The sequence below is a fragment of the Herpailurus yagouaroundi genome, unplaced genomic scaffold, assembly GCF_014898765.1.
Source record: "Herpailurus yagouaroundi ecotype Mexico unplaced genomic scaffold, PumYag 161, whole genome shotgun sequence".
Lineage (NCBI taxonomy): Eukaryota > Metazoa > Chordata > Mammalia > Carnivora > Felidae > Herpailurus > Herpailurus yagouaroundi.
In genome coordinates, this window is record NW_024412402.1 from 4,234,939 (window position 1) to 4,260,987 (window position 26,049).

At 37.2% G+C, this 26,049-nt stretch overlaps 1 protein-coding gene across 4 annotated transcripts in view; it reads left to right on the top strand.

Annotated features, from left to right (window-relative positions):
* The window catches only part of SIK2 (salt inducible kinase 2), a 119,113-nt gene that overhangs the window by 47,824 nt on the left and 45,240 nt on the right, over positions 1-26,049 (top strand). Inside the window, exon 1 of one of the 4 annotated variants that reach the window (XM_040482948.1) lies at positions 3,135-3,335. The exons of 2 other annotated variants lie outside the window; for them this stretch is intronic. In XM_040482948.1, the coding sequence (XP_040338882.1) occupies positions 3,284-3,335 (52 nt within the window). In that variant the 5' untranslated portion in view covers positions 3,135-3,283. Of the gene's footprint in view, positions 1-3,134; positions 3,336-3,877; positions 3,898-26,049 lie in introns of those variants that run through there. One more of the 4 variants, XM_040482949.1, reaches the window with a different exon arrangement.

Genomic DNA, 26,049 nt, shown 5'->3' on the forward strand with positions numbered 1-26,049 from the left:
AGGAATTAGATAGGCTTTAACTGAGTTCTAATGGGAAACTCACTTGTTTTTAGTTTCAGGTTTTAAAAATGCATTTAAAAATAATAAAAATTAAAAAAATAATGCACTTATTTCTTTTTAGTCTGGTTGATGTATATAAAGGTAACCACTCACCGTATATTGATTCAGTCATTCAGCAGATAGGCGCTGAACACCTGTAATATGGCAGACACTTTAGTTTGATTAATTTGATTCAGTATAGTAAGTTGTGATTTTGGCTCTGTCCGTGGCAAGTATGTTACTCTGGCCACGATGACTTCGCAGGGTCTGTAGCTGCCCTGCCCTGTTGTCCCAGCACCATTTTGTCAAAGAGACTGTCTTTTCCTGCATTGCATATTCATTACTGCTTTGTTGTAGATTAGTTGACCAATTAAGCGTGGGTTTATTTCTGGGCCCTCTGTTCTGTTTCATTGGTCTGTGTGTCTATTTTTGTGCCAATACCAAACTGTTTTGAGTATTACAGCTTTGTAGTGTATCTTGAAATCTGGAATTGTGATACCTGAAGCTATGTTCTTCTTTCTCAGGTTTGCTTTGACTATTCCGGGTCTTTTATAGTTCCATACAAATTTTAGGATTATTTATTCTGGTTATGTGAAAAATGCTGTTGTTGTTTTGATAGGGATTGTGTTGAATCTGTAGATTGCTTTGGGTAATGTGGACATTTTAACAATATTCTTGCAATACGTCAATGTGGAATATCTTTCCATTTGTTTGTGTTATCTTCAATTTCTGTCATCACCTCTTTATAGTTTTCAGAGAACAGATCTTTCATTTCTTCGGTTAGGTTTATTCCTAGGTATTTTTTCTTTTTGGTGCAATTGTAAACGGTGTTGTTTTCTTAATTTCTCTTTGTGCTACTTTATTGTTAGTAAAACACTACCAATTTCTGGATATTAGTTTTATATCTTTTAACTTTATTGACTTGATTTATTCTAATAGTTTTTTGGTGGAGCTTTAGGATTTTCTGTCTGTAGTATCATGTTATCTGTATGTAGTGACAGTTTTCATTGCCAAAATAGGTATCTCTAATTTTTTTTTTCATTTGATTGCTGTAGCTAGGACTTCTAGTACTATGTTGAATAAAAATGGTGAGAATGGACATCTTTGTCCTTTTTGTGATTTTAGAGGAATTGCTCTTTTTCACCATTGAATATGTTAGCTCTGAGTTTTTCGTATTTGGCCTTTATGACGTTGAGGTATATGGACTGGACTGATAATTTTAATGGAAATAATTTGTTACTCCAAAATCATTGTGTAAATGCTACATAAGAGTAATTATTAGCTAAAAAAAAAAAAAAAAAAAGTAATTACTAGCTGTACCAAGGAGCCAGTATCAGCTTTTCATACATTTATGTATCCCATATAACTTCATGATTGAAGATGATACAGGTACTTCTAAGATCTCATCTAGGCACTTGCTTTAAAAACGTGTCACATGTATTGAGTATATACTGAAAAACATACAGTAATAAAAGACAACATTTATATATTGTGTATATACATACATTGTTTTTCTATATATAAAACAATGTGTGTGTTTACACATATATAAAGCACTGTAATCAAATCTTGAGTTAACACAGAAGACACATATAACTTTAAATCTTATCATTGGATACACTAAATCTATGGGAAATTGGTGGCTAGGGAGCTATGGCCAAAATTAATCACTTCTGACTTTTTAACATCTTTACAGGCAGTGGGTCACTTTTATGTGAGGGAGATGCAGGAGAGGACAAGTGAAAGAAATTGGTAGAGCACCAAAATCAAATCTCCTAGTTTGCAGTTTTGCCAAGAATCCTGGTGATAGACAGTATGTCATGAATATGATCTTGGGACTTTGTGCTGCCTTTGGCTCACTGCTCTACTTTTACACAAGTTATCGTGAAAAACATGAACTACTTAGATGTGAATGAGAGCAATTTGGATTTCTGTAACAGAGCATCTAATATAAGTGTTTGGAGAGACAGAACCAGCCAGATTCAGATGGCCTTGATTAGAAAGCTGACTTCTAAATTGCTGTTAATAATGCTAATAACAGTAATATTTATTGAATAATTACCTTGTCCCAGGCCCTCTGCTACCTGTTTGTATTTCTTGTCCCACTTAAGACATACGTAGTTGGATATGTTACCGTCATCCTCATATAGAGGAGGAAAGGGAGACTTAGTGGGAAAATAAATTTGCCCGTGATAACATAGTTAATAAATGGAAAAGATAGGATTCAAACTCAAATGAGGCTTGACTAAAAAACCCATGCCCTTAACCATTACAATAGTGTTTCTCAGAGTCACGTTTCGTAGACCAGACATCAAAATTATATTGGTAACTGTGTAAAAAGATTTCTAGGTCCCATATCAGACCTTGCTGAATTGTATTTCTTGGGTATAGGATCCAAGACTTGGCCTTTCTACCAAGCTTCCCAATGTGATTCTTATGAACCACTAACTAACACATGAGAACCACTGTACATACTATGTTGCTACATAGTTTGAGTATGTAAAGACAAATAGTAAGGACTAATGGATAGGAGGTGGAAGAATATTCTTGACAATAGGAATGATACATATGAAATCATGGAAGTGTGAACAAGTTCCCTGTGGACTGGCAATATTTGTAATACTGGAAAACATAGGTTGTAATATAGAGTACCTGGAGGACTTTGAAGTCTACATTAAGAATTAGGACAGTGTTTTAGAAAAGAAGGAAGCTCCCAGTAGATTAAAGACCTTTTCCTGCTCCATTAAAACTATGCTAACATCTGTATCATAGTGTTGAAACATATTTCACCTGTCTCTTTCCTTCATTACACTCTGTTTTTGAAATTAGATACTCTAGATTTTTATTCATTGTTGTGTCCTCATTTCTTAGCCCAGTCTCTAGTACATAGAGATCCTTAATGTCAGATTACCTCACTTTTTTCTTTTAAAACTCTTAGAAGGCTGAAACTTGGTGGGAGTCCTTTCTGGGCCAACTTTCAGCAATTTGAGAGTCTTGAGCATCACCTTCCTGTCTAGACCCACAGATCCAAGGAGGAGCTTCAAGCTGTGACTTGGCTTCCATGAACCAATCACGAAGTTTATTTTAACCCAGCTGAATCCTGAGTCTTTCCAGATGCCCCAAGAAGAAAATTTCCAGGAAGACACAGCAGTCTCTCTTTCCTTCTGCTCAGCAATACTGGTAGAGGGCTCAGTAGCTTAAACCTCAACCCTGGGACCGACTACCCTTTCCCTCCACCAGAAAGATGGGCCCTTCCAAGAGCAGAACAGACAGGAGACCATCATCCAACTGTAGAGGTAGTAGGAAAGGACATTGTTATTTCTTTTCTGAAAAGACAGTTTAGTTGGAGATCCTTCAATCATACTGTACATCGTAAAAATAACTTCATACTTACATTTGAATGTTGTCATTTTTGGGATCATTCTGGAAACCATAGAGTGAGAAAAGCAGCCTGTCATTTTTCCTCCTTAGCTCAGAAATGCTGAGTAACTTGATCCTCCACCCTGGTACCATCCTTCCTCTGCCCCAGAAGAATTGTTCCAATAGCAGGAGAAAAAGGAAAATCCAACAAGAAGGGTATTGGGAAAGATAATTGGCATTTTCAGAGAAGAGGCTCCTAACATTGGTTTAATGGAGGCTTGTTGTCCTCACAGGATGGAGATCAGATTGAACACAGACGTGATTGTGTATTTTGCCTTGCACAGAAACTTTCAAGAACTTAAAGCAGTGAGAAATGGTCACTTGTAGCAACAACTTATGCCAAAGAAAATAGATTTGATCCAATTTCAACGCTGGTACCAGAACGTTCCACCAGTAATTTTAGGACCACTGTGGAACAAGCTGGGAGGTTTCTTTGATGTGAGTTGTCTTTTTTCCTTCTCAGATCTGTCTTTCCTCTCCTTCTAAGTTACTTGCAATTTTTTAAGTCATCTGTATAAACACCTTTCTGATATCACTTTGCTTTATTCCATTTTTTTTTTGGTTAGCCATTCTATGTCACCTGCATGTGTGTTTTAGCATTCTGAAGTTAATTATAAGTTGGGATCCATGGTTAAAAATTTGGAACAAAAATAACTGTGGGGAAAGCAAATACAGAAATTGTTTCGGTAAAACATGATTATGGTAAAGTTTGTGTTACTAAATATCTGCTCCATAAAATGATCTTATTATTTCCTCTTAGAGGAATTTCTGCTTTGTTATTTCAGTGCTTTTCAGTACAAAATAAACATTTTTAAAGGGGCGAAAAAAAGCTTTTAGAATCTCTACTGATAGGATGAATTTTTATGGAAAAAAAAAGGAAAAAAAGAAACTTAGATGTCTGGTTTGGAGTAGCTGATTTCGTTTATTGTGATACACATTTGCTTGTTGAAATATCTGATGTCTGATCTCCTACGCTGCAGGTTTTTACTGTCTGCGGTAGATACTGCTCCAAGATTTCAGTCATTATTATTCAAACAGTATTTGGCCTGTGTCAGCTTGTTTAGCCAAAATAGGTACTAACCACGTGCCTCTTTTTCCTTACATATTTCTTGACTTCGTTTGATTTTGTTTGATTTTGTCGTTTAGTACCCTGTTTATAGTTCTATCTATGTAAAAACCCAGTTACAAGTTATTTCAAATAAAAGGTATTTCATATTATGCTAGTTTAATCGGTATAAAGGAACTTCTTTACACATTGTTTTAGAATTCTAAGACAGGCGTCTCCAGTAGCTTTTAAATTAGTTCCCCACACCTAAATGTAAGTGAGAACTGTACATTTTTCTGCTTGTCATCAACTGCCTCTTCTCCTCAGTCTTAAACCATGTTTCACTAACCATGTCCATCTGTGGCGTCTTATTAAGAATCTGTACACCCATCAGCTTCACATTTTTAGAGTAGAAAAACTTCATGGAGGATCTGACTTTATGTTTAACGTGAGGTGAAATTTGCCTCCCCAGGTAAGAACTGTTTTTATTTTTCACCATCGATACCCTTTAGAAAATAACTATGAGTATGAAATCTGATTTCAGAATACAAATTCCTTTGAGAGAAAATTTAATCAAAACATTTATAACATTGGGGCACCTGGGTGGCTCAGTCGGTTGAGCATCCGACTTCAACTCAGGTCATGATCTCGCAGTTCGTGGGTTCAGGCCCCGCATAGGGTTCTGTGCTAACAGCTCAGAGCCTGGAGCCTGTTTCAGATTCTGTCTCCCTCTTTCTCTGCCCCTCCCCCACTCGTGCTGTTTCTCTGTCTCAAAACTAAATAAACATTTTAAAAAAAATTTTTAAAACATTTAAAACGTTATTCTGCAACACAGCAAACTCTTTGTTAATCAGTAAATCTTTCATTCGTATATGTGTGCGTGTATATACATATTCACACACACACGTACATACATACATACATACATACATACATATATATACACACACAGAAAAATGATACATACATGAGGGACAGGACTTTTAAAGATTTTTTTTTAACTTAAATATTTAAATTAAAAAAAAATGTTTTTCTTGCTTTGGTCACCTCATCTTCCAGTAAAATCTGACATCTTCTTTATATAGCTCAGGGCATATTAGTAATATCTTCATTTCCATTTTTTATATTAAGTTTTGCTTAAAATCTGTGTGGGTAGTCTGTTGCTTACTATTTGGCTGTATATACTGGGGCTTTTGAAGATGATAATGGTAGTGGTGATAGGGGTTACTGACAGAACAATGGCCCGAAAATCCTCCCTGGACTCCCTTGTGCTAGGTAGGCTAGGAAGAGGTCACTTCTATGTGGTATCGTAACAGCCTCTGTGTGTCTCTCAATGCTGTACTTGCCATTTAATAATTGTATGCTTCTAGGTCTGTCTCTACTACTAGATTAAAGTTTTGGAGGGCAATAAATATTTCTTATTCATGCTTGTATTTCTAGCTCGTGGCAGTCTTTAGCCCACAGTATATTGTAAACACTATGTAAATGTTCATTAAAGAATTTGAAAGAATTGACTATCTAGCATTGATGATTACTGTTTTGAACTAAAATTGTGCTTTTATGGACCAAGACAGTCAGTCCAAAACATACTTATATTGCTTTTATCCATTTCTCTGCTATAAATAGTTTTAGTTATTCATTTATTAGAGAATGTGTTATTTTTCAGTTTACCCAGAAGGTTTATCGACCTGAATGTATTCATATGTAGATAATTTTGTTCAGCATATCAAATGCTCTTAGGCCTAACACAAGGGTACCATGTTGTGGCTGTTAGAGGACTTGAAGGTCCTTTGTTTTACATTCCCACCTTCTCCAAAGGTACCACTCAACAGTTTGTTTCTTTCTTTCTTTCTTCAGTTTTTGAGAGACAGAGCATGAGCAGGAGAGGGGCAGAGAGAGGGAGACACAGAATCTGAAGCAGGCTCCAGGCTCTGAGCTGTCAGCATAGAGCTGGACGTGGGACTCGAACTCACAAACCGCGAGTCTATGACCTGAACTGAAGTCAGACACTTAACTGACTGAGCCACCCAGTCGCCCCCACTCACCAGTTGCTAGTTTACCGCTTCATGAAGATAACTGGCATAGCAGTCGTTAGGACTTACCATCTCTTTTTAGAGAAACTCATTCATGGAAAGAAACAGACAGGTTATTCATAAGCAAAGTAACCTATTCGATTTGTTTCTGGTTTGTTACCGCTTTGAAATGCCTGATCTGAAATTTTGTTTTGCATTATGCCTCGCACATAGTACATGACCTTTCTATTAGTGATTTTGGTATTCCAAAAAAAATAATCAAGCTATGAAACGCTGACTTGAGTTGCTAGTAAGCTAGTTACCCAATTCATTTCCCATTCAATTTTCTTAAGTTTTCTCAGAAACTTCGATTCCTCCCTCAATCTACTGCTACACACTGATTGTTTTTACACTCTAAACTAGATGTTTAGCTAACTCAGATTCCCCTTGAGAATAGAAACCCTTTAAAAGGCCTTTCCTTTTATTTTAACCTGAAGATAGAAAAGGAGATCTCAGTGTCGCTTTTATTCTCTAATGTCCTGAGAATAAAATTTATACAGACATTTACTGAACATCTGTTACTTATAAGTCACTGTTCTTAGTGTTATGGACTATAGATTGAATAAGATGTGGTTTTCTGCTTTCAGTTCTGCTGGACTAAATGAGACCTATTCATGTAACAATGACAGACCTTAATGGACAAGGCAGGATTTTTGAATGAGATGGCATTTGAGTTGGAACTTGAAGGACCATTTAAAAGAGCGTGTATCTGACACCTTTGGATAGCATTTGGACTGCTGCTGCCCTTGGGAACTCTCATTCTGACTGCATTCTATCTTTCTATTTTGGAAAAGTATTGCTGACTTGTTAGTCCTTAAAGTGATTTTGAATGTATCTGCTCTGATCCATTTATATGCTGATTTTAGTAATTAGAACATGCTGCTATTTCTAAAAATCTGTTACTTCTTTGTGCTGCCTACTAGGGTGGAAGAACATTTAGAGGTAGAAGAGAATTTTGCTTAGGAGCTAAACAAACTTCAGGTAAAAGTAATAGCATGAGCTAAAGTTCAGAACTAGAAAAATTATGAAGTTTATATGGAGAGCAAAGCAGTTCAGGTTGGCTGGAGCACACAGGGGAGGAAAGGTGGACAGTGAGATGTTAATATGAAGAGATAGGAAAGGCATAAAAGAAGTGTTAAAACCATGTATCATGGAATTTCTGTATACTACCTAGGCTAAGGAGTAATATGGGATAAATTCATGCCATAAACACGGAAGAGGCACTAAGAATGTTTTTTTTTTTTTTAATGTATGTTTATTTTTGAGAGAGACACACACACACACACACACACACACACACACACACACACACAGTGTGAGCAGGGGAGGGGCAGAGAGGGAGAAACAATTCAAAGCAGGCTTCAGGCTCTGAGCTGTCAGCACAGAGCCGGTGTGGGGCTTGAACCTGCGAGCCGTGAGATCATGACCTGAGCCGAAGTCGGACGCTCAACCGACTGAGCCACCAGGCACCCCGTGAGAATTTTTAAATAGAGGAATGAAATAGAGTTCTGCTTAGAAAGATTCATTTGTACTGGAATTGGGAGATCCCACAACCATGGGGATTACCTTGACAAGTATTGTAGTAACCCAAGTGAAATGTAGTCAGGGCTAATATGGAGTAATAGCAGCAAAACTCATTGGTGGGGGTGGGGGAAGGAATGGAGGAAAGAGACACCACATGAGAGAGGTTCCAGAGCAAAAACATCAGGCCCATGCATCCTTTTCCAGAAGCTTAAAAATAAGTAAAAGGGAAAAATGTGTCATGAAAGGATTTGAAAATCAAATGCTGGATCTGGACACCTTTTTGCCATGTGTAGAACATCTTTGATGCATGGCTTAATCTCTCTCAGGGGCCAAGTTGTTTGATACTGCAGATGTGATCATTTTGTGCACTTGTCATTTACTTGTACAATCTTGTTAAGTTTTACTGTTGTTGGAGCCATTCTTTCATCCTTCGTCTGTTATTTTCGGCCCCTTTAATTTTGCAGTTTTCGTCTATTTTGACTTTCCCCTTTGCATATATGCTCATATGTCCTAAGACAGGACTCGTTAAGCAACAGAGAACATACTCCATCTAACTCTGGTGAAAGGAAGTACAGTATAAGGTTACAGAGATGTCCCCTGGTAGTTCATGGTTAAGAAAAGCTTAACTAAGCAGCCTGGGAACTAGAAATCTAAAAGAGTATCTTTTTCTTCAAGGAGCTGTGCTGTTCTTTCTAATGGCTTCTCTGCTTCTTGCTATACATGTCTGTATCCCTCTTCTCTCCAGCCTAGCTGGCTTCCTCGGTTTTGTTCCTTTTATAATGCTCCTACAAGTTGCCTGTTTTTATAGACTCTCTCAGTTCAGTTCCTCACAACTAAGTGGCAGCTTCTCTCTTTGTTTCTCAGGCCTTGTATTTCCCAAGAGAGGGAGTCTAATTCATTCAGCTCACTCAGTCCAAGCCACAGTGCCCTTCCCGATCCAGCAGTCTTTCAGCTACAAATAGTAAGAACCTGAATCAAATTGGCTAAGAAAGGAGGAAATGTATTATCTCCTCCAGTAGGAAATCTAGAGGAAGGGCAGGTTGAAGAGATGGTAGGTTGGAGACTCTGCAGTGTCATAAAGAACCCTGTGTTCTCTGCATCCTTTCACGTGACCACCGTCAGGATTGACGGTGACATGGCTACAGCCATTCCAGGCCCCACATCCAGATATAATAACGCCCAGAAAGGAAAGTGGGCATTTCTTCCTGTGGCTTTTTCTTAGGAGAAACTGAGAAAAGTTTTCCCAAAATCTGCTCTGGGAATGAGCAGATGTCCCCTCATGTTTCATTGGCCACATTTGCAATTAAAGATTTGTGTTAATAATCTCTGTTGGTAAGAAAGAGAAGCCATCAGAATATATCATCCCTAAACCCATCACAGGCAAGGGGGAATGGGATTATCCAGAGACTAATGAGGCCCATCTCTGGAGTTGGGACGGAAGCCTTATATCAGGAAGGTAGAAAGGAATGTCAGTCTTTTGATGAAGGCAAGAAAATCCTTCGGTTCAAAGGTATAAACATTGGTACATAACCTCTTCCTTTAAAATGCAAATTACTGTGGGAATTTTACCTAAAGAAAATTAAAGTTGTGTCAGGATGAAAGTTTATTACTGTTATCTGCCAAAAGGGCATGGTAGGCAGATATCCTGAAATATATCTGGTGTATATCTCTTTTGGATACATTTTCTGAATTCTTGTAGACACAGTCCTTCCTCAGAGCTTTTCAATAAGTAATACATTGATTGCAGTGAAACAATGCTTCTTACTACTGTAAGAAAAAATACTGAGTCATGGAAAATTTTTGCAAAGTTTGGAATATAATTTGGAGAAAGTCCCTTGTTCACAGTGCGGATGCCATGTAAGATTATAGTACCAATAAAGACATTTTTCCAAAACCTGAACCTGAAAGACTTAATATGCAAGCTGTGTTATTTAATATGATTTTTAAGATTAATTTTTAGTAGGAATATCACATATCCCATGGCCTGTATCTTGCTGAATTTATGCATACTGATTATTAAAATGAATCTAAAAATAAAGTATCTCCTATGATACACTCTTTGATAGAGTATGCAAGCAAAAGATTCAAACTGTAACATATGTTCATTGAAGAACAAAATTATTTATGGATCAAAAGGAAAACTAAAGTAGGTTAAAATCCAGAAAGGCCCTTCTTTTCAAAGATAATATGTCATTACATATATCTGCAGTGTGAAGTGGGTTTTCTTTCCCCCGCTTAGTGAGCTCTGTTGGTAAGAAAGAGAACCCACAGAATATGGGAGAGGGTTGAGATACAACACAGGAATGGTCACAAAGACAACTGTATTCTTGTTGTTTTTACCTACATCCCTTAGGGCCACATTTGAACATGGTATTGGATAATTCTATATGCCACTGTTTCCTACAGTGTGGTTCACAAAAGTGTGCTTTCTTGACCTGCTTCTTGAAAGAAGGATTCATTCTGTAGTCACAAGGTAGGAAATATTAAATCTTTCTCCAGAAGATTTACGTTACACATCAGTACATTAAAGGTTCTTAGAACTTCTGTTGTATGCAAACATCTCTAATCATGTATTTTCCAAACTTTCCTACTCACCACGTCTGTCTTTTCATATAATATCTATTAACACTTTATGGATCATACTGAGGAGCTGCTGAGGTCAGAGAGGAGTGTTCATAAGCAGAGGAATAACCTTATGAAAGCAGTGTTTTTGTAGAAATAATGGAGTTGTATATAAGATAACTTGGAGACGGGACAGACCGGAAGCATAAAGTCCTGCTTGGAAGCTGCCGGAGTAATTTGGTACGAAGAAGATGATGCAGATGGGATAATAATGAATGTTTATTCATGGATTAATTCAACAAGTACTTATTGAGCCATAATTATATACTAAGCATTGTTTTAGATCTAGAGGATATGCGGGGGGAGAAAGTTCAAAATCGTTGGCCTCATGGAGTTTATTTACATCGCAAGAGAAATACAGTAGACAGATACACAAAATGGGAAACGGTGAAGAGCACTAAAAAGAAAACTAAAGCAGAGCATACAGGTGGAGTCGCTGGGCAGTGGCTAAAGGCAGACCGCTGTGTCTTGTGGTTATTCTGCCTTCCACTACCCATCCAGTATGTGCAAAATGCATGAGAAATAAAAATCAGAGTTTTTCTTCTTTAATCTGCTAATAAAGTGTTTGAGCTAGTTCTTTTCATTATTTTTCTATGAAAACTGTTTTTGAAAGACTTTCAGTTTCTCGGGGAAATCAGGTCTTTTTACTGTTTTTCACCACGGGGGAAAGATTAGGCAGCATGAACTGGTGCTGGGCAGACTGCAGTGTGGGAGACAGGAGGTAAGATTCCACGTGTTCTTTTGGGGTTACTTCTGACAGTAGAGAAATGAGATAGCACTCAGGAAATCGTAAACTGCCTTTTGTTTCCCTGCTCACGATGGCCTAACTGCTTTGAGTGATTCTGAGGGGCACAAATGGAACAGGAGAACTCTTGTTTCTTATTCATTATCTTGTCCTTATCTTTTCCTTTTTCCTCCTTGGCCTGGGGCTTCAGAGTGCTTTCTAGGAGTGGAAAAAGCTCTTAGGAATTTACACATTTGAAATATTTTTCCAGATTCTGGTCTGGCATGTAAGAGGCTTGGAAGTCATCACTCCATCCTAGCAAGTAAAAAGCTGAACAAACTAAAAATTCAACAGTGCTTCTTTGATTCATCAAAGAAGTAAAGTCACAGGGCAGACTGCTGCCCTCAAAATTAGACAGACAGGCAAATGGAGAGAATCCTGTCTTACCAGAGCAGAAGCCCACAAGCAGAAAGCTCTGCAGGAACCAGTTCAGGATGGGAAAAACTGAATGCTGAATTGCTAGAACCTCAGTGTGGACAAGTCTTAGAGTTAAAAAAAAAAAAAAACTTGATGGGGCAGGGGGGATGGAGGAGTACATTTCTGAGAGTCTTAGCTCCAGGAGATCTGTCGGGTTCTCATAATGAGGATCAGAAAAAAAAGTCTCCTTCTGCTCCTGGTGGGAGAGGGAAAAAGTAACCGTTTTGTAATGTGTCAGCATATTCTGTTCTTCTTCACAAGGCCTGCCCTCAAGAGAAAAACTATTTTACAGAGCCTAACCTATTGGGATTTTATGGAACCTAACCAACCTGGGAGAAGAGAAACACCCAACTCTAGCCCACTCTAGCCATGCTGTCCCACCTGAGTGGGGGTTGGGGGAGGACCAAGAAGCACATAGGAAAAGACTGAGACATAATCATACTACTATAGAATGCTTCTCTGTCCCCCATACCTCACTACCACGCTACTAAAGGCTAGTTACCCCAGTTGCTTTACTGAGTAAATGGAGTTCACCACTATTTACCAGAGTTCCTTTTACCCAGTATGTCAAGTCCAGCTTTCAACAAAAAATTACAAGGCATACTGAAAGGCAAAAATCACAATTTGAAGAGACATAGCAAGTATCAGAACCAGACTCAAGTATGCGGAGATGTTGGGATTATCAAACTGGGAATTTAAAACTACTATGCTATATTAAGGATTGTAATAAAAAAGTAAGCAACACGTAATAAGAGATGAGTAATATAAGCAGAAAGATGGAAATTCTGAGAAAGAATAAAAAATGTTAGGGGGAGAAAAAAGAAATGCTAGAGATCAAAAACATTGTAACAAAAAAATCAAGAATGTCTTTGAACTGTTTAGACTACATATTGGCTAAGGAAAGACTCTCCGAGCTTGAAGATATATTAATAGAAACTTTGAAAATTGAAAAGCAAACAGAAAAAAAAGTGAAAAAAAAATGGAAGCAAATATGTGAAAACTGTGACAACTACAAAATACGTGTAGTGGGGGAAGAGAGAAGAAAGAGAGAAAGGAACAGAAGCAATATTTAAAGTAGTAACTCAGAATTTTGCCCATGTTAATTTCAGACACCAAATCACAGACCCAGGAAACTCAAAGAACACCAAGCCGGATAAATACCAAAAAACCTGTACCTGGGTATATCGTATTCAAACAGCAGAAAATCAAAGATAAAGAAGAAATCTTGAAAGAAGCCAGGACAAAAAAAAAAAAAAAAAAAATCTGTATCTATAAAGGAGCAAAGATAAGAATTATATCCAGCTTCTCTTCAGAAACCAAGCAAGCAAGAAGGGAGCAGATTGAAATATTTAAAGTGCTGAGAGAAATTTATTTCTTCAGTTACATCAGCTCTAATCTAGCCAAACAGATCAAGGTTAAATTAAATCTGACCCTTCACCCACAATCCATTGAACCCTGATTCTAAAATAGCAGACTTGGGAGAATGGTTGGAACAGGAAGAAAGGAATAGATCCAGCTACTCTAAGAATGTGATAGGATTTAATGATGTACCAGTGATGTTCTAAGGCGGTGTACCTCAGGGATAGGCTTAAATGGTTAGAGTAAGTCCAAAATGAATGTGAGACTTCGAATCAATATTTAGAAATGGCACAGGACCAATACACCTATGGTTCTGTTTTTCCCTGAACTTTGGTTTTCCAAGTGCTGCTCTCTTATTAGACCACCATGAAGGGTCAGAACCTTGGAGAGTTCCATACAGAGTAGGAGAAGCTTTAAAATATCCATGTAACTACTGCACTGGCATGAAGTAGGCAGGATGAAGGCTCTTGCAACTGATGAAGCAAACTTCTTACTTGCTTTCTGTTAAAATCTCCAAGATTTAAAAGGCTGGCCTCTGCCTGCCTACAACCTCATGGAGTCTTGGTGGGGCTAGGGATTCCAGTCGACCTTTTGGAACTAGCACAGAGCCATCATAGTTGCAATGGGATTTTTGTTAAATTCTGATGTTAGGGTGACATACAGGTTCCTTTCAGACACTTGTGCCTTCTCCTAAGGATATAGCATTGCTTCTCTGTGTTATTTCCTGACCTAACATAGAATTAACTGAACTCTTTGGCAGGGTTTGGAAGGTGGATTTGCCTAAAAGTTGTTTTCTGGTAGGCACTTAAGGTTTGTAATTGAGAGGTAAACCAGATACACTGTATGCTAGAGATGGTTTATAAAAGCTGAAGTAGGTTCAGGCTGTGCCAGCTACACCACATTTTTTAATACAAATTCAGTCTGATTAGCCTCCTTTAATTTCAGTAATCTGGTTTGGTTTTGTTTATTGTTTGTTTTCAGGGCTCTAAAAAAATCCAAACACTTTTATTTCCGTGGTTATTCTCTTTCTCTTCAGTTTTAGGGCATGTTCATGGCTTTTGCATCAGATTAATACTTTTTTTTTTTTTTTTTTAAAGTAGGCTCCACACCAAACACGGGGGCTTGAACTCAAAACCCTGAGATCAAGAGTTAAATGCTCTGTCAACTGAGGCACCTGTTTAAAAATCTTTTTTGTTTTAACCAGTCCACATTTATGATACCATATTAGGCTAAAAATAGGAACTTGAATGTGAATCTCAGGAAACACCAAATTAGTAAATCCTGGGGTAATAACAGTAAAGGGCAGAAAGTGATATGAAAATAGAACTATTTGCAGAGAATAGTCATGACATATTTATGTCCTATTAGAATTCCAAGATGTATTCATTATCCTTTTCTACTACCTGAGAATAGGAGAGTTAGAGCAAAGTCCCTGAATAGGGAACTGATTTGCAGTGCCAAAGATGAACATAGTCTCTAAAAGTACGTGATGACAAAGCAGTGTCCAGGATGGAATTAGATTCTAACCAGATTTTGGAGATAAGAAAATTAAGTTGTAGCATGAATAACAAAAATAAGTATTGGTGAGAAAGATACAGGGTTGTACCAAAGGTTTGTGCCTCTTTCAGGAGGCATCCCTTAAAATACTTTTAGTTTATTAATGATTGATTATCTTAGTAAAAGAATGTCATATTTTTAAATAATGAGGTACACCCACTTTGTGTTTGTGAACAGAGTGGACTGACTTAAACTACTGGCTCACACCACATGAATTAAAACACTGATTTAAAGAAGGTTTTCAGGTGGGCTGAAGAGAGGAGAGGAAGTGTATCCATGGTATGAATTTGCAGACATGAAGTTACAAGTAAAACTAGAGACTATGTCAGAATAGAGGAGAGCCAGATGGCAAAGATGACTATGAGGGAAATACTGGTGCCATTAATAGGACTGAGGAAATTATGTAGGAAACCAGTAAGTAATGGGTTCCATTTGGATCATGTCGAACATGGAGGATTGGGGTGATGTCCAGTTGGAAATACTAGCTGGTTGGAAATCTTACACATTCACCATATTTTATCAAACCCTACATGTGTCTTTTTAAACATTTGATGAGATTGAGAGTTGTACAGGTTTCTTTCCTGCTCCCCTAAACCCAATAACGTGCTTATAGCCACAGATGGATTTTCTTAATGAAATATATTAAGCCAATCACATAAGATGTAGTAATTGTTTTGGTTTTTTTTTTTTTTCATTTTTTGGTGTTGTTTTTTTTTTAGCCACCTCTGTGTTACATCTTCTAGTAATCACAAATTGATGGTTTCCAAGCCCAGAGAGTTTTTAGCATTGTTAAAAATAATAATTCTCCCTGTGAATGTACTAGAAAACATTGAACTGTGTGATTTCAGTGGGTAAATTGTATCTTGTGCTAATTATATCTCAATAAAGCTATTGAAAAATTATTCTTCACACCTTTCCAGGTAGATGTTAAGATTACTAGGGAAAGACCATATAGTTCTGTATCACTGGTAGTCCTTATGACCTACAAATAAGTTACATTGGATCTAAGGAAAGGAGAGAACAGATACCACTTAATTTTTAGAAAGAAGTTTCAGCCTAGTTTTTAGAATATAGAAAATCAGGTATTTTTTTCTTTAATCCAGTCAACAAACATTGAGCACTTGTCCACTCAGTCAGAAGAGTCAGGAAATGGTTCTTTAAGGAGACAGTACTCTGAGCTGAGTCGTGAGGGGTATGTAGGACTTCGTACTGTGAGGAGAGTGGAGATACCCAGAGGGAATGGCCTGCATGGCCTGTGTGGAGAATGACCCTCAGTTTGGAATTAACTAAAGTGAGACACAGGTTGCATGCAGCTTAAGAGAGAGAGAAAGATTCCTCCATGTAAATACATGAAGATTCATCATATTGTTTAACAGCTTTATCATATTCAATAGTATGATTTTGTGCCATAAATTATTTAACCATTCCTCTATTAACAGATGTTTTGACTATTACTTGGTTTAGTCTATTCCAAATAATGTTGCATTGAACATACTTGTACCTGTGTCCTTGCAAACTGTGAATGTAATTCTGTGCCAAAGGCTGGGCCCTGATTTTAATAGTCGAGATTGACAAATTTAAGTAACTTCGGTGTGAGCTATGACTAGTCACATTTCATCATATTGGATAGTGTTTGAGTCCACTATTTTGATTACATCAAAGACACCTTCAGTTTCAGTTCTTGTGGGCCCTTATTCGGCTATGGGAAGGAGTCTGAATGATAAGGGAAGCCATTGGTGGATTCTGGGCAGAGGACTGACGGGATATATAAAAACGTTTCTAAGTATCATTCTGGCTGCCATGTTAAGAACAGACATTGGGGCGCCTGGGTGGCGCAGTCGGTTAAGCGTCCGACTTCAGCCAGGTCACGATCTCGCGGTCCGTGAGTTCGAGCCCCGCTTCGGGCTCTGGGCTGATGGCTCAGAGCCTGGAGCCTGTTTCCGATTCTGTGTCTCCCTCTCTCTCTGACCCTCCCCCGTTCATGCTCTGTCTCTCTCTGTCCCAAAAATAAATAAACGTTGAAAAAAAAAAATTTTTTTTTTTAAAAAGAACAGACGTTAAGGAAGCAAGGATAGAAATAGGGAAACCAGGTCTAAAGGTACTGTATAGTTCAGGCAGTGGATAGCAATGGCTTGGACTAGATGGGGAATGATGGAGGGATCCTAGATATTCAGTGAAGTTCCAGTCGACAGGATTCGCTGATAGGTTCAAAGTGAAGAGTCTTAGGATTAACTAAGATCAGAGTGGCCTTTTCCTGAGTTGAGAAGATTGGGGACGGTGCAGGCTCAGGAGAGATTCTCAGAGTTCTGTTCAGGGCATGTTAAGTTTGAAATGCTTATTAGATGTCCATGTGGAGGTGGTGAGTATGCAGATGAGGCTAGAGATCAGGGTGTCTAATATTTTATGAATGAATGAATGATTGGTTGAAAGGCAAATCAGGAAGGAACTTCAGAAAACCAGAAGTTTGAAAGAGAACAAGAATTAGAGTTAACTCCTTTATTATGACTCACACACATGGTCCTTTTCTCTCTGCTTCCAGGTAGGTCTGATGTTAACTGGAGTAGAACTAAACTGGTAAGAGTTTGGAAAGATGAGGGGAAGTACATTTGCATATGTATATCTGTTTCGCTCAGAGCCTGACTCTTTCTAAGACATGACACTCCTCAGAAAGTGGTTGATCTTAAAACTTCTGCATCGAGATGTTCTAGCTTTGTGGAATTGCTGTGTTTCATCAAAATGATTATAAAGAAAACCTTTTCATTTTGACTTCCATATAAAATTAGAAATGTTTTCCCACACACCAAAATTTCATAGACCAGAGACTACATTCCCAAATCCTTCTCCGTACTGTCAGTTCCCAGAGTGGCTTTTCTACCTTTTATCTGTGTGTTATGGGGATGCCCATATTTGATAGAGCCTCATTCCATTCATGGCACAAACTGCAGCCTGATTATAGTAGTTTAAATTGCTGTGAATTAAGCCTGTCATTTATCCACATGATGAAATTTTCTTTAGGAAACATAAAGCCAGAAACTCCCTGCATGTGAGTGATAAATTCATGCTGGCACTTATTGCTTAATCCTGTTGATTTCATAAGAATCAAATCCAAAGGCATTGACAGATCTCACTGGCTCTTTCCAATTTGTTTGGTTAACAGACATCCTTATTTATAAAGAAGCTTAGTAGTCCACAAATATTTGAGTAGTACATAAGGGATTTTGTTTGAACTGTTGGTAATACTAGAGCATGATGGACTTTAAATTAAAAGTAGGGCCACCTCAGAATTTCCCCAGGACTTTAACTTTAGCTCCTCTTGGAGCTCCACCATTCGAAAAGGCCCTCGTATTATGAGATATGTTAAACTCCAATAGAATATTCTTTGTGCCTAGGATGTTTAGTAAACCTTAGAGTAGCCGTTTTTTAAGTGCACAAATTTATAAGGGAATCTATTTTCTTGTTAGCATTCTTGTAATAATTGGCTAAATAGTGGTCAGATTTAGCATTTCTTAACAAATGCCTAGAAAAAAAAATTTACCGGTAAGTTTTTTTTCCTTCTGGTCAAGGAGGAAGGACACCTTTGGACAACAAACAACACCTATGAGGGATGCAAGGACTTTTAATATCTTTCAAGTCCTAGAGCCGTGTCCTGCCTTTGGTGGATATGGAGATTTGAGATAAGGACGCAGATATTTTCTAAACACTGTAGATGAGACCACTAGGAGTTCAAACGCTGGCTTTAGCGAAATTTAGAGATGAGTGAGAAGTGTACCAAACTGTTTCTTAGAGTGTTTTATTTTTTTATTTTTACTTTTTAAAAAAAATTATTTTGAGAGAGCGAGAGAGAAAGCAGGAGAAAGAATCTCAAGCAGGCTTTGTGTTGTGAGCCAAAATTTGGAGTCGGACACTTAACTGACTGAGCCACCTGGATGCCCCTAGAGGTTGTGTTTTAAACACGTGTGTGTCAGCAGTACGTGATAATAACCTATTTGGTGTTCCTAAGAGTAATGATTGAAAAACCCTTTGTAATCTTTTACCTCATTAACCACACCTGTGATGCAAGACTATAGCCACTTAAACCACCTGGAGACATCATTGAATGTAGGAGTTGAATCTGCAAACCTAGCTCTATGAAGTCGTGTCCTTTGTTGAATATCAGTCTTTGAAAGGCCACAAGAAGAAAACTTTGCTCAAGACTATACCTGTTCTGATATTCACGTTTATCACCACTATGTTCTTAGCCCCAGCACATTTCACGAGTATTTACAGGTGTTTGTGTGTTGTTAAAAGATGTTAATTTATTAATTGCCTACATGCTTAGAGTCCTTATCATCCATTCTTTCACTTAATTACAATTCTGTCATTCCAAGTACTCTTATTTTGGCCCAATACGACTAGCTTTATGAAATGTCAGATACTGTTTTCTAAAACTATCAGAGGTAGAGATTCAGGCTCCCCTGCCTCTGCCGGTCCTTGAATACTGCCCGAATAGAACCATTTACCTTTGATCTTTCCAGTGGGCTTCTTGGATCTGTTTTCTTCTGGCTTCTGGCAGTCATTTCCCACCTGGGATTCTGTCCTCTCTGCCTTGCTGCTAAATGAGTAACAGTTTCAGAGCTTCCACTCCGGTACATCTAACTTCTCTCCAGTCCTAAAATAAGTGCCCTAGGGAATTTTGTGCCAGAAATTACAGGGGAAGAGATGAGTCAAAAATAAACTGAGGGGGAACTGTATACTTCAAAATGGTTAAGATGGTAAATTTTATGTTATGTGTATTTTTACCTCAATAAATTTTTTTAATAAATAAACCAAGGGGAAATTTGAAGTGACATCCAGTGATATTCATTGAAATATTAATACTGAATTAAAATGCAACCTTAGAAGTGATATTAAGTATTTTAAGTTATATTAGGTATATTTAGAAACTGAAGCCTACAAAGATTAAGTGATTTGCATAAGAGCTGAGCATAGAGCCCAGCACTTTCAGTGTTAGTCTGTGTCTTTTCGGAGCGCTCTTCTTTAATTACTCCCTTGACCTAGGAGTTAGCCATAATTAACGCCTGTGTCAATTTTATCTTCCTTGGAACTGAATCATACTTTGTTCTTCAGAACTGTGTCCAACCAGTTGTCCCCCTTTCGCAGTAGTGAACCTTGAAATTGGAGGCAGTGGGTAAGTTTAGGTGCTGGGTAAACTGGCTTAGAAAAAGTGATCAAGTGACCTCCCTCTGAAAAGAAACCAGACTAGTCTTTTTACATCTTCCTATATAATAGAGGCACCAATCAATATAGTTTACATGAGCACTTACCCAGTTACTCAAGGCCAATACAAGGTTGTTTAACACCTGAAGATGTCATCCAGATGTACAAAAATAATAATAAGTGTATGTTTAATAAAGAACACAAAATATCATATAAATTGTTAAAAACATTCAAAAGATTTCTTTGTGAAAGTGTACTTCATTTTATAGCTGAGCAAACCTCTCTTTTCTAATATTGGAAACTTTATCACTCTAATTCTGCTGCAATAACGTTACATGACAACTCCACAGTTCTGTGTTCTACATCAACAAGTTTTTTTGTTTTTTTGTATTTTTTGGGGGTTTTTTTTTTGTTTTTTTTTTTGTTTTTTTTTTTTTAAGTAAACTTCACACCACACTTGGGCTCAAGAGTCACATGCTCTACTGATTGAGCCAGCCAGGCACCCAGCAAATATTTTATTATCTGTGGGTCAACTGGGGTGGCTCTGTTTCAGACTGTAGGTTGAGTTCAGATCTGTTCCACATGTCTCTCATTCTGGGGCTTGTCATGGGAGATCTCAACAAGAGATCAAGTCAAACTACACATACTCCCCATGAGCAAGACCAAAAGCAATAGGGCAAGGATATATCTCAGCTCTGCTGCTGGGAGGCATTGCAGAGTCAAACAACAGAGGGTATGGATAGATGATCCTGTTGCAGGGAGGAGGGAGTAAAGGAATGGGAACAAAAAACTACAGAAACATTTCAACCTGGTAATGTCAGTTACTGAATCAACTGTCCTCTTTGATCTCTGTATAGTTGAACAGACGACTGGGGTCTTATTTTTTCCAATTAACCCTTCCCTTTGACTGTTACTCTTTCTCCCCTATGACAAGTGGTATCATTATTACTTACTGGGTGGGAGGGACCCCAAGAAACGTCAATCAAGCCACTGGTTAATAAACTAACAGGCTTTTTGGAACTTGCTTACCCAGGAAACTTGATTTGCTCTGTAACTTAATTGCAAAAGTTTCATTGACATAATTATTCTTACTTTGTATAACTTAATCTACATTCTTGAGTTCTCTATGACCATTTTTTTTTTAACCTCTTGCCTTTTTTTTTTTTTTTTTTGGTATTTGAGTACAATTGACCTATAATGTTACTAATTTCAGGTGTGCCACAATGATTCAACATGTCTATACACTATATTATGCTCACCATAAATGTAGCTACCATCTGTCACCATGCAGCGCCATTACAATCCCATTGATTATATTCTCTATGCTGTACCTTTTATTCCTTTGACTTATTCCACAACTGGAAGCCTCTATCTCCCACCCACCTTCACCCATTTTACCTGTCTCCCCACTTCCCTCCCTCTTCATCTGTGCCTTTTTCTGAATTAACCGATTCTTCCTAGCTTCATTGTTTTCCACTGTCATTCTTCTGAAGAACTTAATGAAAAGAGAAATATATCTGCTCTTGGATTTATGAATGAATGATGACAATGTCTTAATTCTCAAATGTTTGCTAAAAGTATATCATTAGAGGGCATATATGTATAGAAATCAAAATATTAAAATTAACAGATATGTTTCCTTCATCATCATGTTATTCTCCAAATTTGGCATTTCATTCCTAATTCCTAAAAATTATATGGTTTTGTAAATGATGATATGTTCTTTGAACTGTATTTCTTTCCTTCTTAAGAAATAATTACATATCAAAGTAGCTATCTGGATGTATTTATCTGTGTAAAAAATGTGTTAGAAGTGTGACCAGATTGCATTTATAAATATTATCATAACACTACCATAAATTGAGTAAATAGCACACAACATCAGTAGTTCAGCCTAGAATGACTCATTTATCAGTCCAGTCATCTTCATTACTAAGAAATAATTCACAACAGACTTTGAGGTCTTGTAGAGATGATAAAAATAGGTGGAATGAAAATACCTGTTTAGGGAATTGTCTGGAATGTTGATTGCCATCATATGACATCATCATCTGGTAGTATTAAATTTGACTCTGGCCACTTTTCTAGGCTATTCAGTTGACATAATTTTTTTAAATTACTACCTAAAAAACAGTTCTAGGACAGTTAATGAAATGTTACTGCATACATTGAAATCAGTAAGAAAACCCAGCTATCATTCTGAAATTATATTAACAAGAGTTTATGTTTCAGACAGTATCTCATCTTATGTCTGTAAACCAGTATTGCCTCATGACATCTTTCTATTCTTGTCTTGAAGGGCTGATTAACGTTTTTTAGTATTTAACCTAATTTTCTTACATGTTCTGTGAACCTGTTCTCATTAGGGACTGAATTTTATTTTCATGTGGCTGGCGTATCAGCTAGCAATCAGGACCATTCCCATAGCAGTGCTTAAATTTTTTGTGTAAATTTTAGCTCAGTGGAACTTAAAGTTTATTAACATAGAGTTCACAGTTTCCGATTATTTTTCAGTGCTTTTAAAATGTAAATTAGATCAGGTCCCTCACCTACTTAAAATCATTCAGTGGTTTCCCAGTATTGTAAAATACAGACTCTTGGTCCTTGGGCTTCTAAATTCTTGCAGAGCATGACTTCCACTTGTCAGTCCACCCTTGGCCTTCCCCTCTTCCTGGCTCTTCTGCTTTAGCCTCATTGGTGGCCTTTTGGCTTCATGGGTGTGCTCCAGCTGTTCTTTGAACGCTTTTCTCCCTAGTTGAAATAATAGCTTCTCATAAAGGCATCTCCAGGTCACCCTGTCTACAGTGGCCTACCCCAGATACTTTCCAGCTGATCACCTTATTTCCCTGCAATGTATTATACTGTGGCATTATCATTTTTATGTGTCTACTTACTTATTATTGTCTCTTCCCCCCAAACAGAAGTTTCAGGAGGGCAAAGGTTGAGCATAGTGGCTGACACAAAGAAGTCACTCAGATACTTGTTGAATGAATAAGTAAAAGGATGTCTGTTAACACTTGAAACTCACCATAAATATAAGCATTCTTCCTTAATTTGATTAAGGAAGGGAGAGAGAGCATTGTGCTTCGATGCTGACCTGAAGAGAATCAGTATTGTTGAAGGCCCACATAGTTGTATCCTACTGTGCTCATTATTCTTTTCTAATTAATTTTATTCTGATTCATAACTGAATGGTGTGTGTGTGTGTATGTGTGTGTGTGCTTTTAAAGATCTGTACACGACTTCAGAAAGTGTACTAAAAATCATGTTCTTTCTCCATGCTTATTTTTACAGGTCGTCTTGTTTGATTTGCCCTATTAAATATTTGAAAATTGCAAATGCAAGTTTTCTCTAATGCATATTTCATGTTATAACTACTAGACTTTTATTGGACACTGCAGACAGCATACTTTCATGCCACAGGATAAAGAAATTGCTGTGTGTGGACTGAAGCCAATAGGATAGATGTGGAGAGAAAACATTTCTAACAGGTTTTTTGCCATTAAGTTAGAATTCCTGTGTGGAGCAGTTTAAGGTATAAGCTTTCCACATAGAACAAAACTTGAAGTTTGTTACTAAGAACTCTTGAGTCGCCCAAGGCTTAAATAGTTTGTCTAAGGTCATACAGCGGTTAGAAGTAAACAGCATTCAAAATCAGGCTTCTCTGACTCTAGAACTTATTTCTGGTATATTTTGCAATCTCTGTAGGTCCGAGGAAATGAGATATTTATTTTATTTATATATTTTATTAAAGGTATGAAAAATTTGTTAAGTCCTTTGTCTGATATCCATTACTGTCATCAGTATTGCAACCTATTTGGCTTCTCTGTGGGGGTTATAAACGATTTTAGAAAAGTTTGATATATTTGCTTTTAATTTTTGCTGAAAAGTTGAACATGTACGTACAGAAGTCAATTGTCAGTAATCTTTAAAATTGTAAACTGTGTAACTAAAACCTCCCTTGACTTTTCAGAAGACTGTGGTTTGCTTCAGTAGTTCCACTAGGTTTGAAGAACTGATTCAGAGTCTAACAGATGCAAACAGTCTAATGTAGGGAAATTGCTGAGAGCACAACTAAATTGCCAGAGTATATATCACAAGCAACAATTTCCTTTAATTTTTGTCAAACACACAATTTGAAATGATTGTGTACTTAAAAAAGCAAACACAAAAGCAAAATGTTTAAAAATCTTCAGTTTCGTATTCTATTCATAAGTTGTGTCAAGGTTAAAAGTTTAATGTGATTTTAATATTAGAAGTAATATTGTAATCTAATATTTAAAATTAATATAGCCCATGTCATCCTAATTCAATATAGACCATATACCTAGTCCATTTTCCTATCAGTGTTTACAGTGTAAGGTGGTACATATGTTAATGTGTTAAAACCTTTTTCAGGTTTTTATTTTTTGTGTCTTCCTTTCTTAGTTACATTTTATCCAAGAATTATTGGTTAGAACAAGCACAACCTAAGTTGACAAAGATCAGAGTCCTGATCTCTGGTGAGATAGAGTTTTATTTTACAATGACATTTTGTACTAATTAGAGGCAAGACATGTTAGAGAAAAAGATGAGGATAATTTGGATATGGGGATTGAAAATAATGAATCTTCAGAATATTTTGAAGGAAACAAATAACCAGTTCTGATTATGTTATTGGAGTGTCAGGGTTCATAGTGGTCATATTCCTGAAAACAAGTTTTCTCTTCAAAGTTAGTAAAAAGAAATGTGAATTGTTTGCAGATTTATGGGTTTGAAACCACTGACCAGGATTTAATTATCTGAGGTGGGTTGTTTTTTTAAGGCTAGTTAAACCAAAAATATTAAATTGTCATCAGCCCTTTTACTTCCAGATTATAAATCAGTGAAATTACAAATTAAGTCCTGTTAATATAACATTATATATTTAATTGCATAGCTTATCAATCTTTTTGGACTATTACTCAGATCCAGCTTTAAGGAATCCTAATAATTTCTGACTGAAGAATTTTAAGCTTAAAGGTAGTGATCAAAAGATTCAGACATCCCCAAAATTTAAGGAAACTCAACTGGCTGGGTTTCTTCACCTTGATAAGATGCTGGGAAACCTACCCCTTGTTCCTGGGGGAAGAGATGGGATGCCAGTCCCCCCGCCGCCCCCCCCCCGCCCCGTGGGGGGATGGTGGTACTGTTGTGGGGGGTGGTGATAGTTACAGTGACTTAGAAGGGTGGTAATGAAGTTCATAAAAAGAAAGATGAGCTCAGTCATAATAACACTGCAGTAACAAAGAAAATCTGTGTAGATACACAATTGAGTAATTGTTGAAAGGTCAGATGTGCTTGGCAAATCTGGAGGTGATTTTTATAAAAATTCTAATCGATAAATGAAATCCCCCAAGGCAGAGTTCTTAATCCTGATTAAACTTGAGATTTTATAGACCCCCCCCCTTGAAAATGCATCCAGAATTGTATATGTATATTTTATGTCAGTATAATTTTTATTAGTTTCTCACTAGGATCTATGAGCAGAAGGTCTCAGGCCAGAATGTTAAGACATACCTTTGCTGGAGTGACTAAAGAGGCACCCTTGAGATTGGCACCAAGTGAGAAGAGTGTGAAAGGGAACTAACATTATCCAACTAAGAATAAGGCAGATCAAAGGTGATCTGCAAGGAGGGGGTAGTTTAGATTAGTTCTGTGAGGAAAGGTGTATAGAAAAAGGCAAAGGGCCAGAATTAGACTGTGGTAGTTATATGTGGTTAGAAGAGAAAAGTCAATTCGCGAAAGAAATAGAGAAAAACTATAAACAGAAAATCAATGTTTATTTTGGAAACCAGTTAAGTGTAAAATATAATTGAACGGTCATAAAAGATGAGAACTGAGGAAAGGTAATTGGCTTTGGCCTAGAGAAGTTGCTGGTGACTTTAAACCTATGTCAGTAGAGTGTGAAACAAATCATAATACAAGGGGCTTTCAGGGAGCTAGTAGTTGGGAAAGGAAGGTAGCCTTAGTCAACCCCTGATAACATAACAATA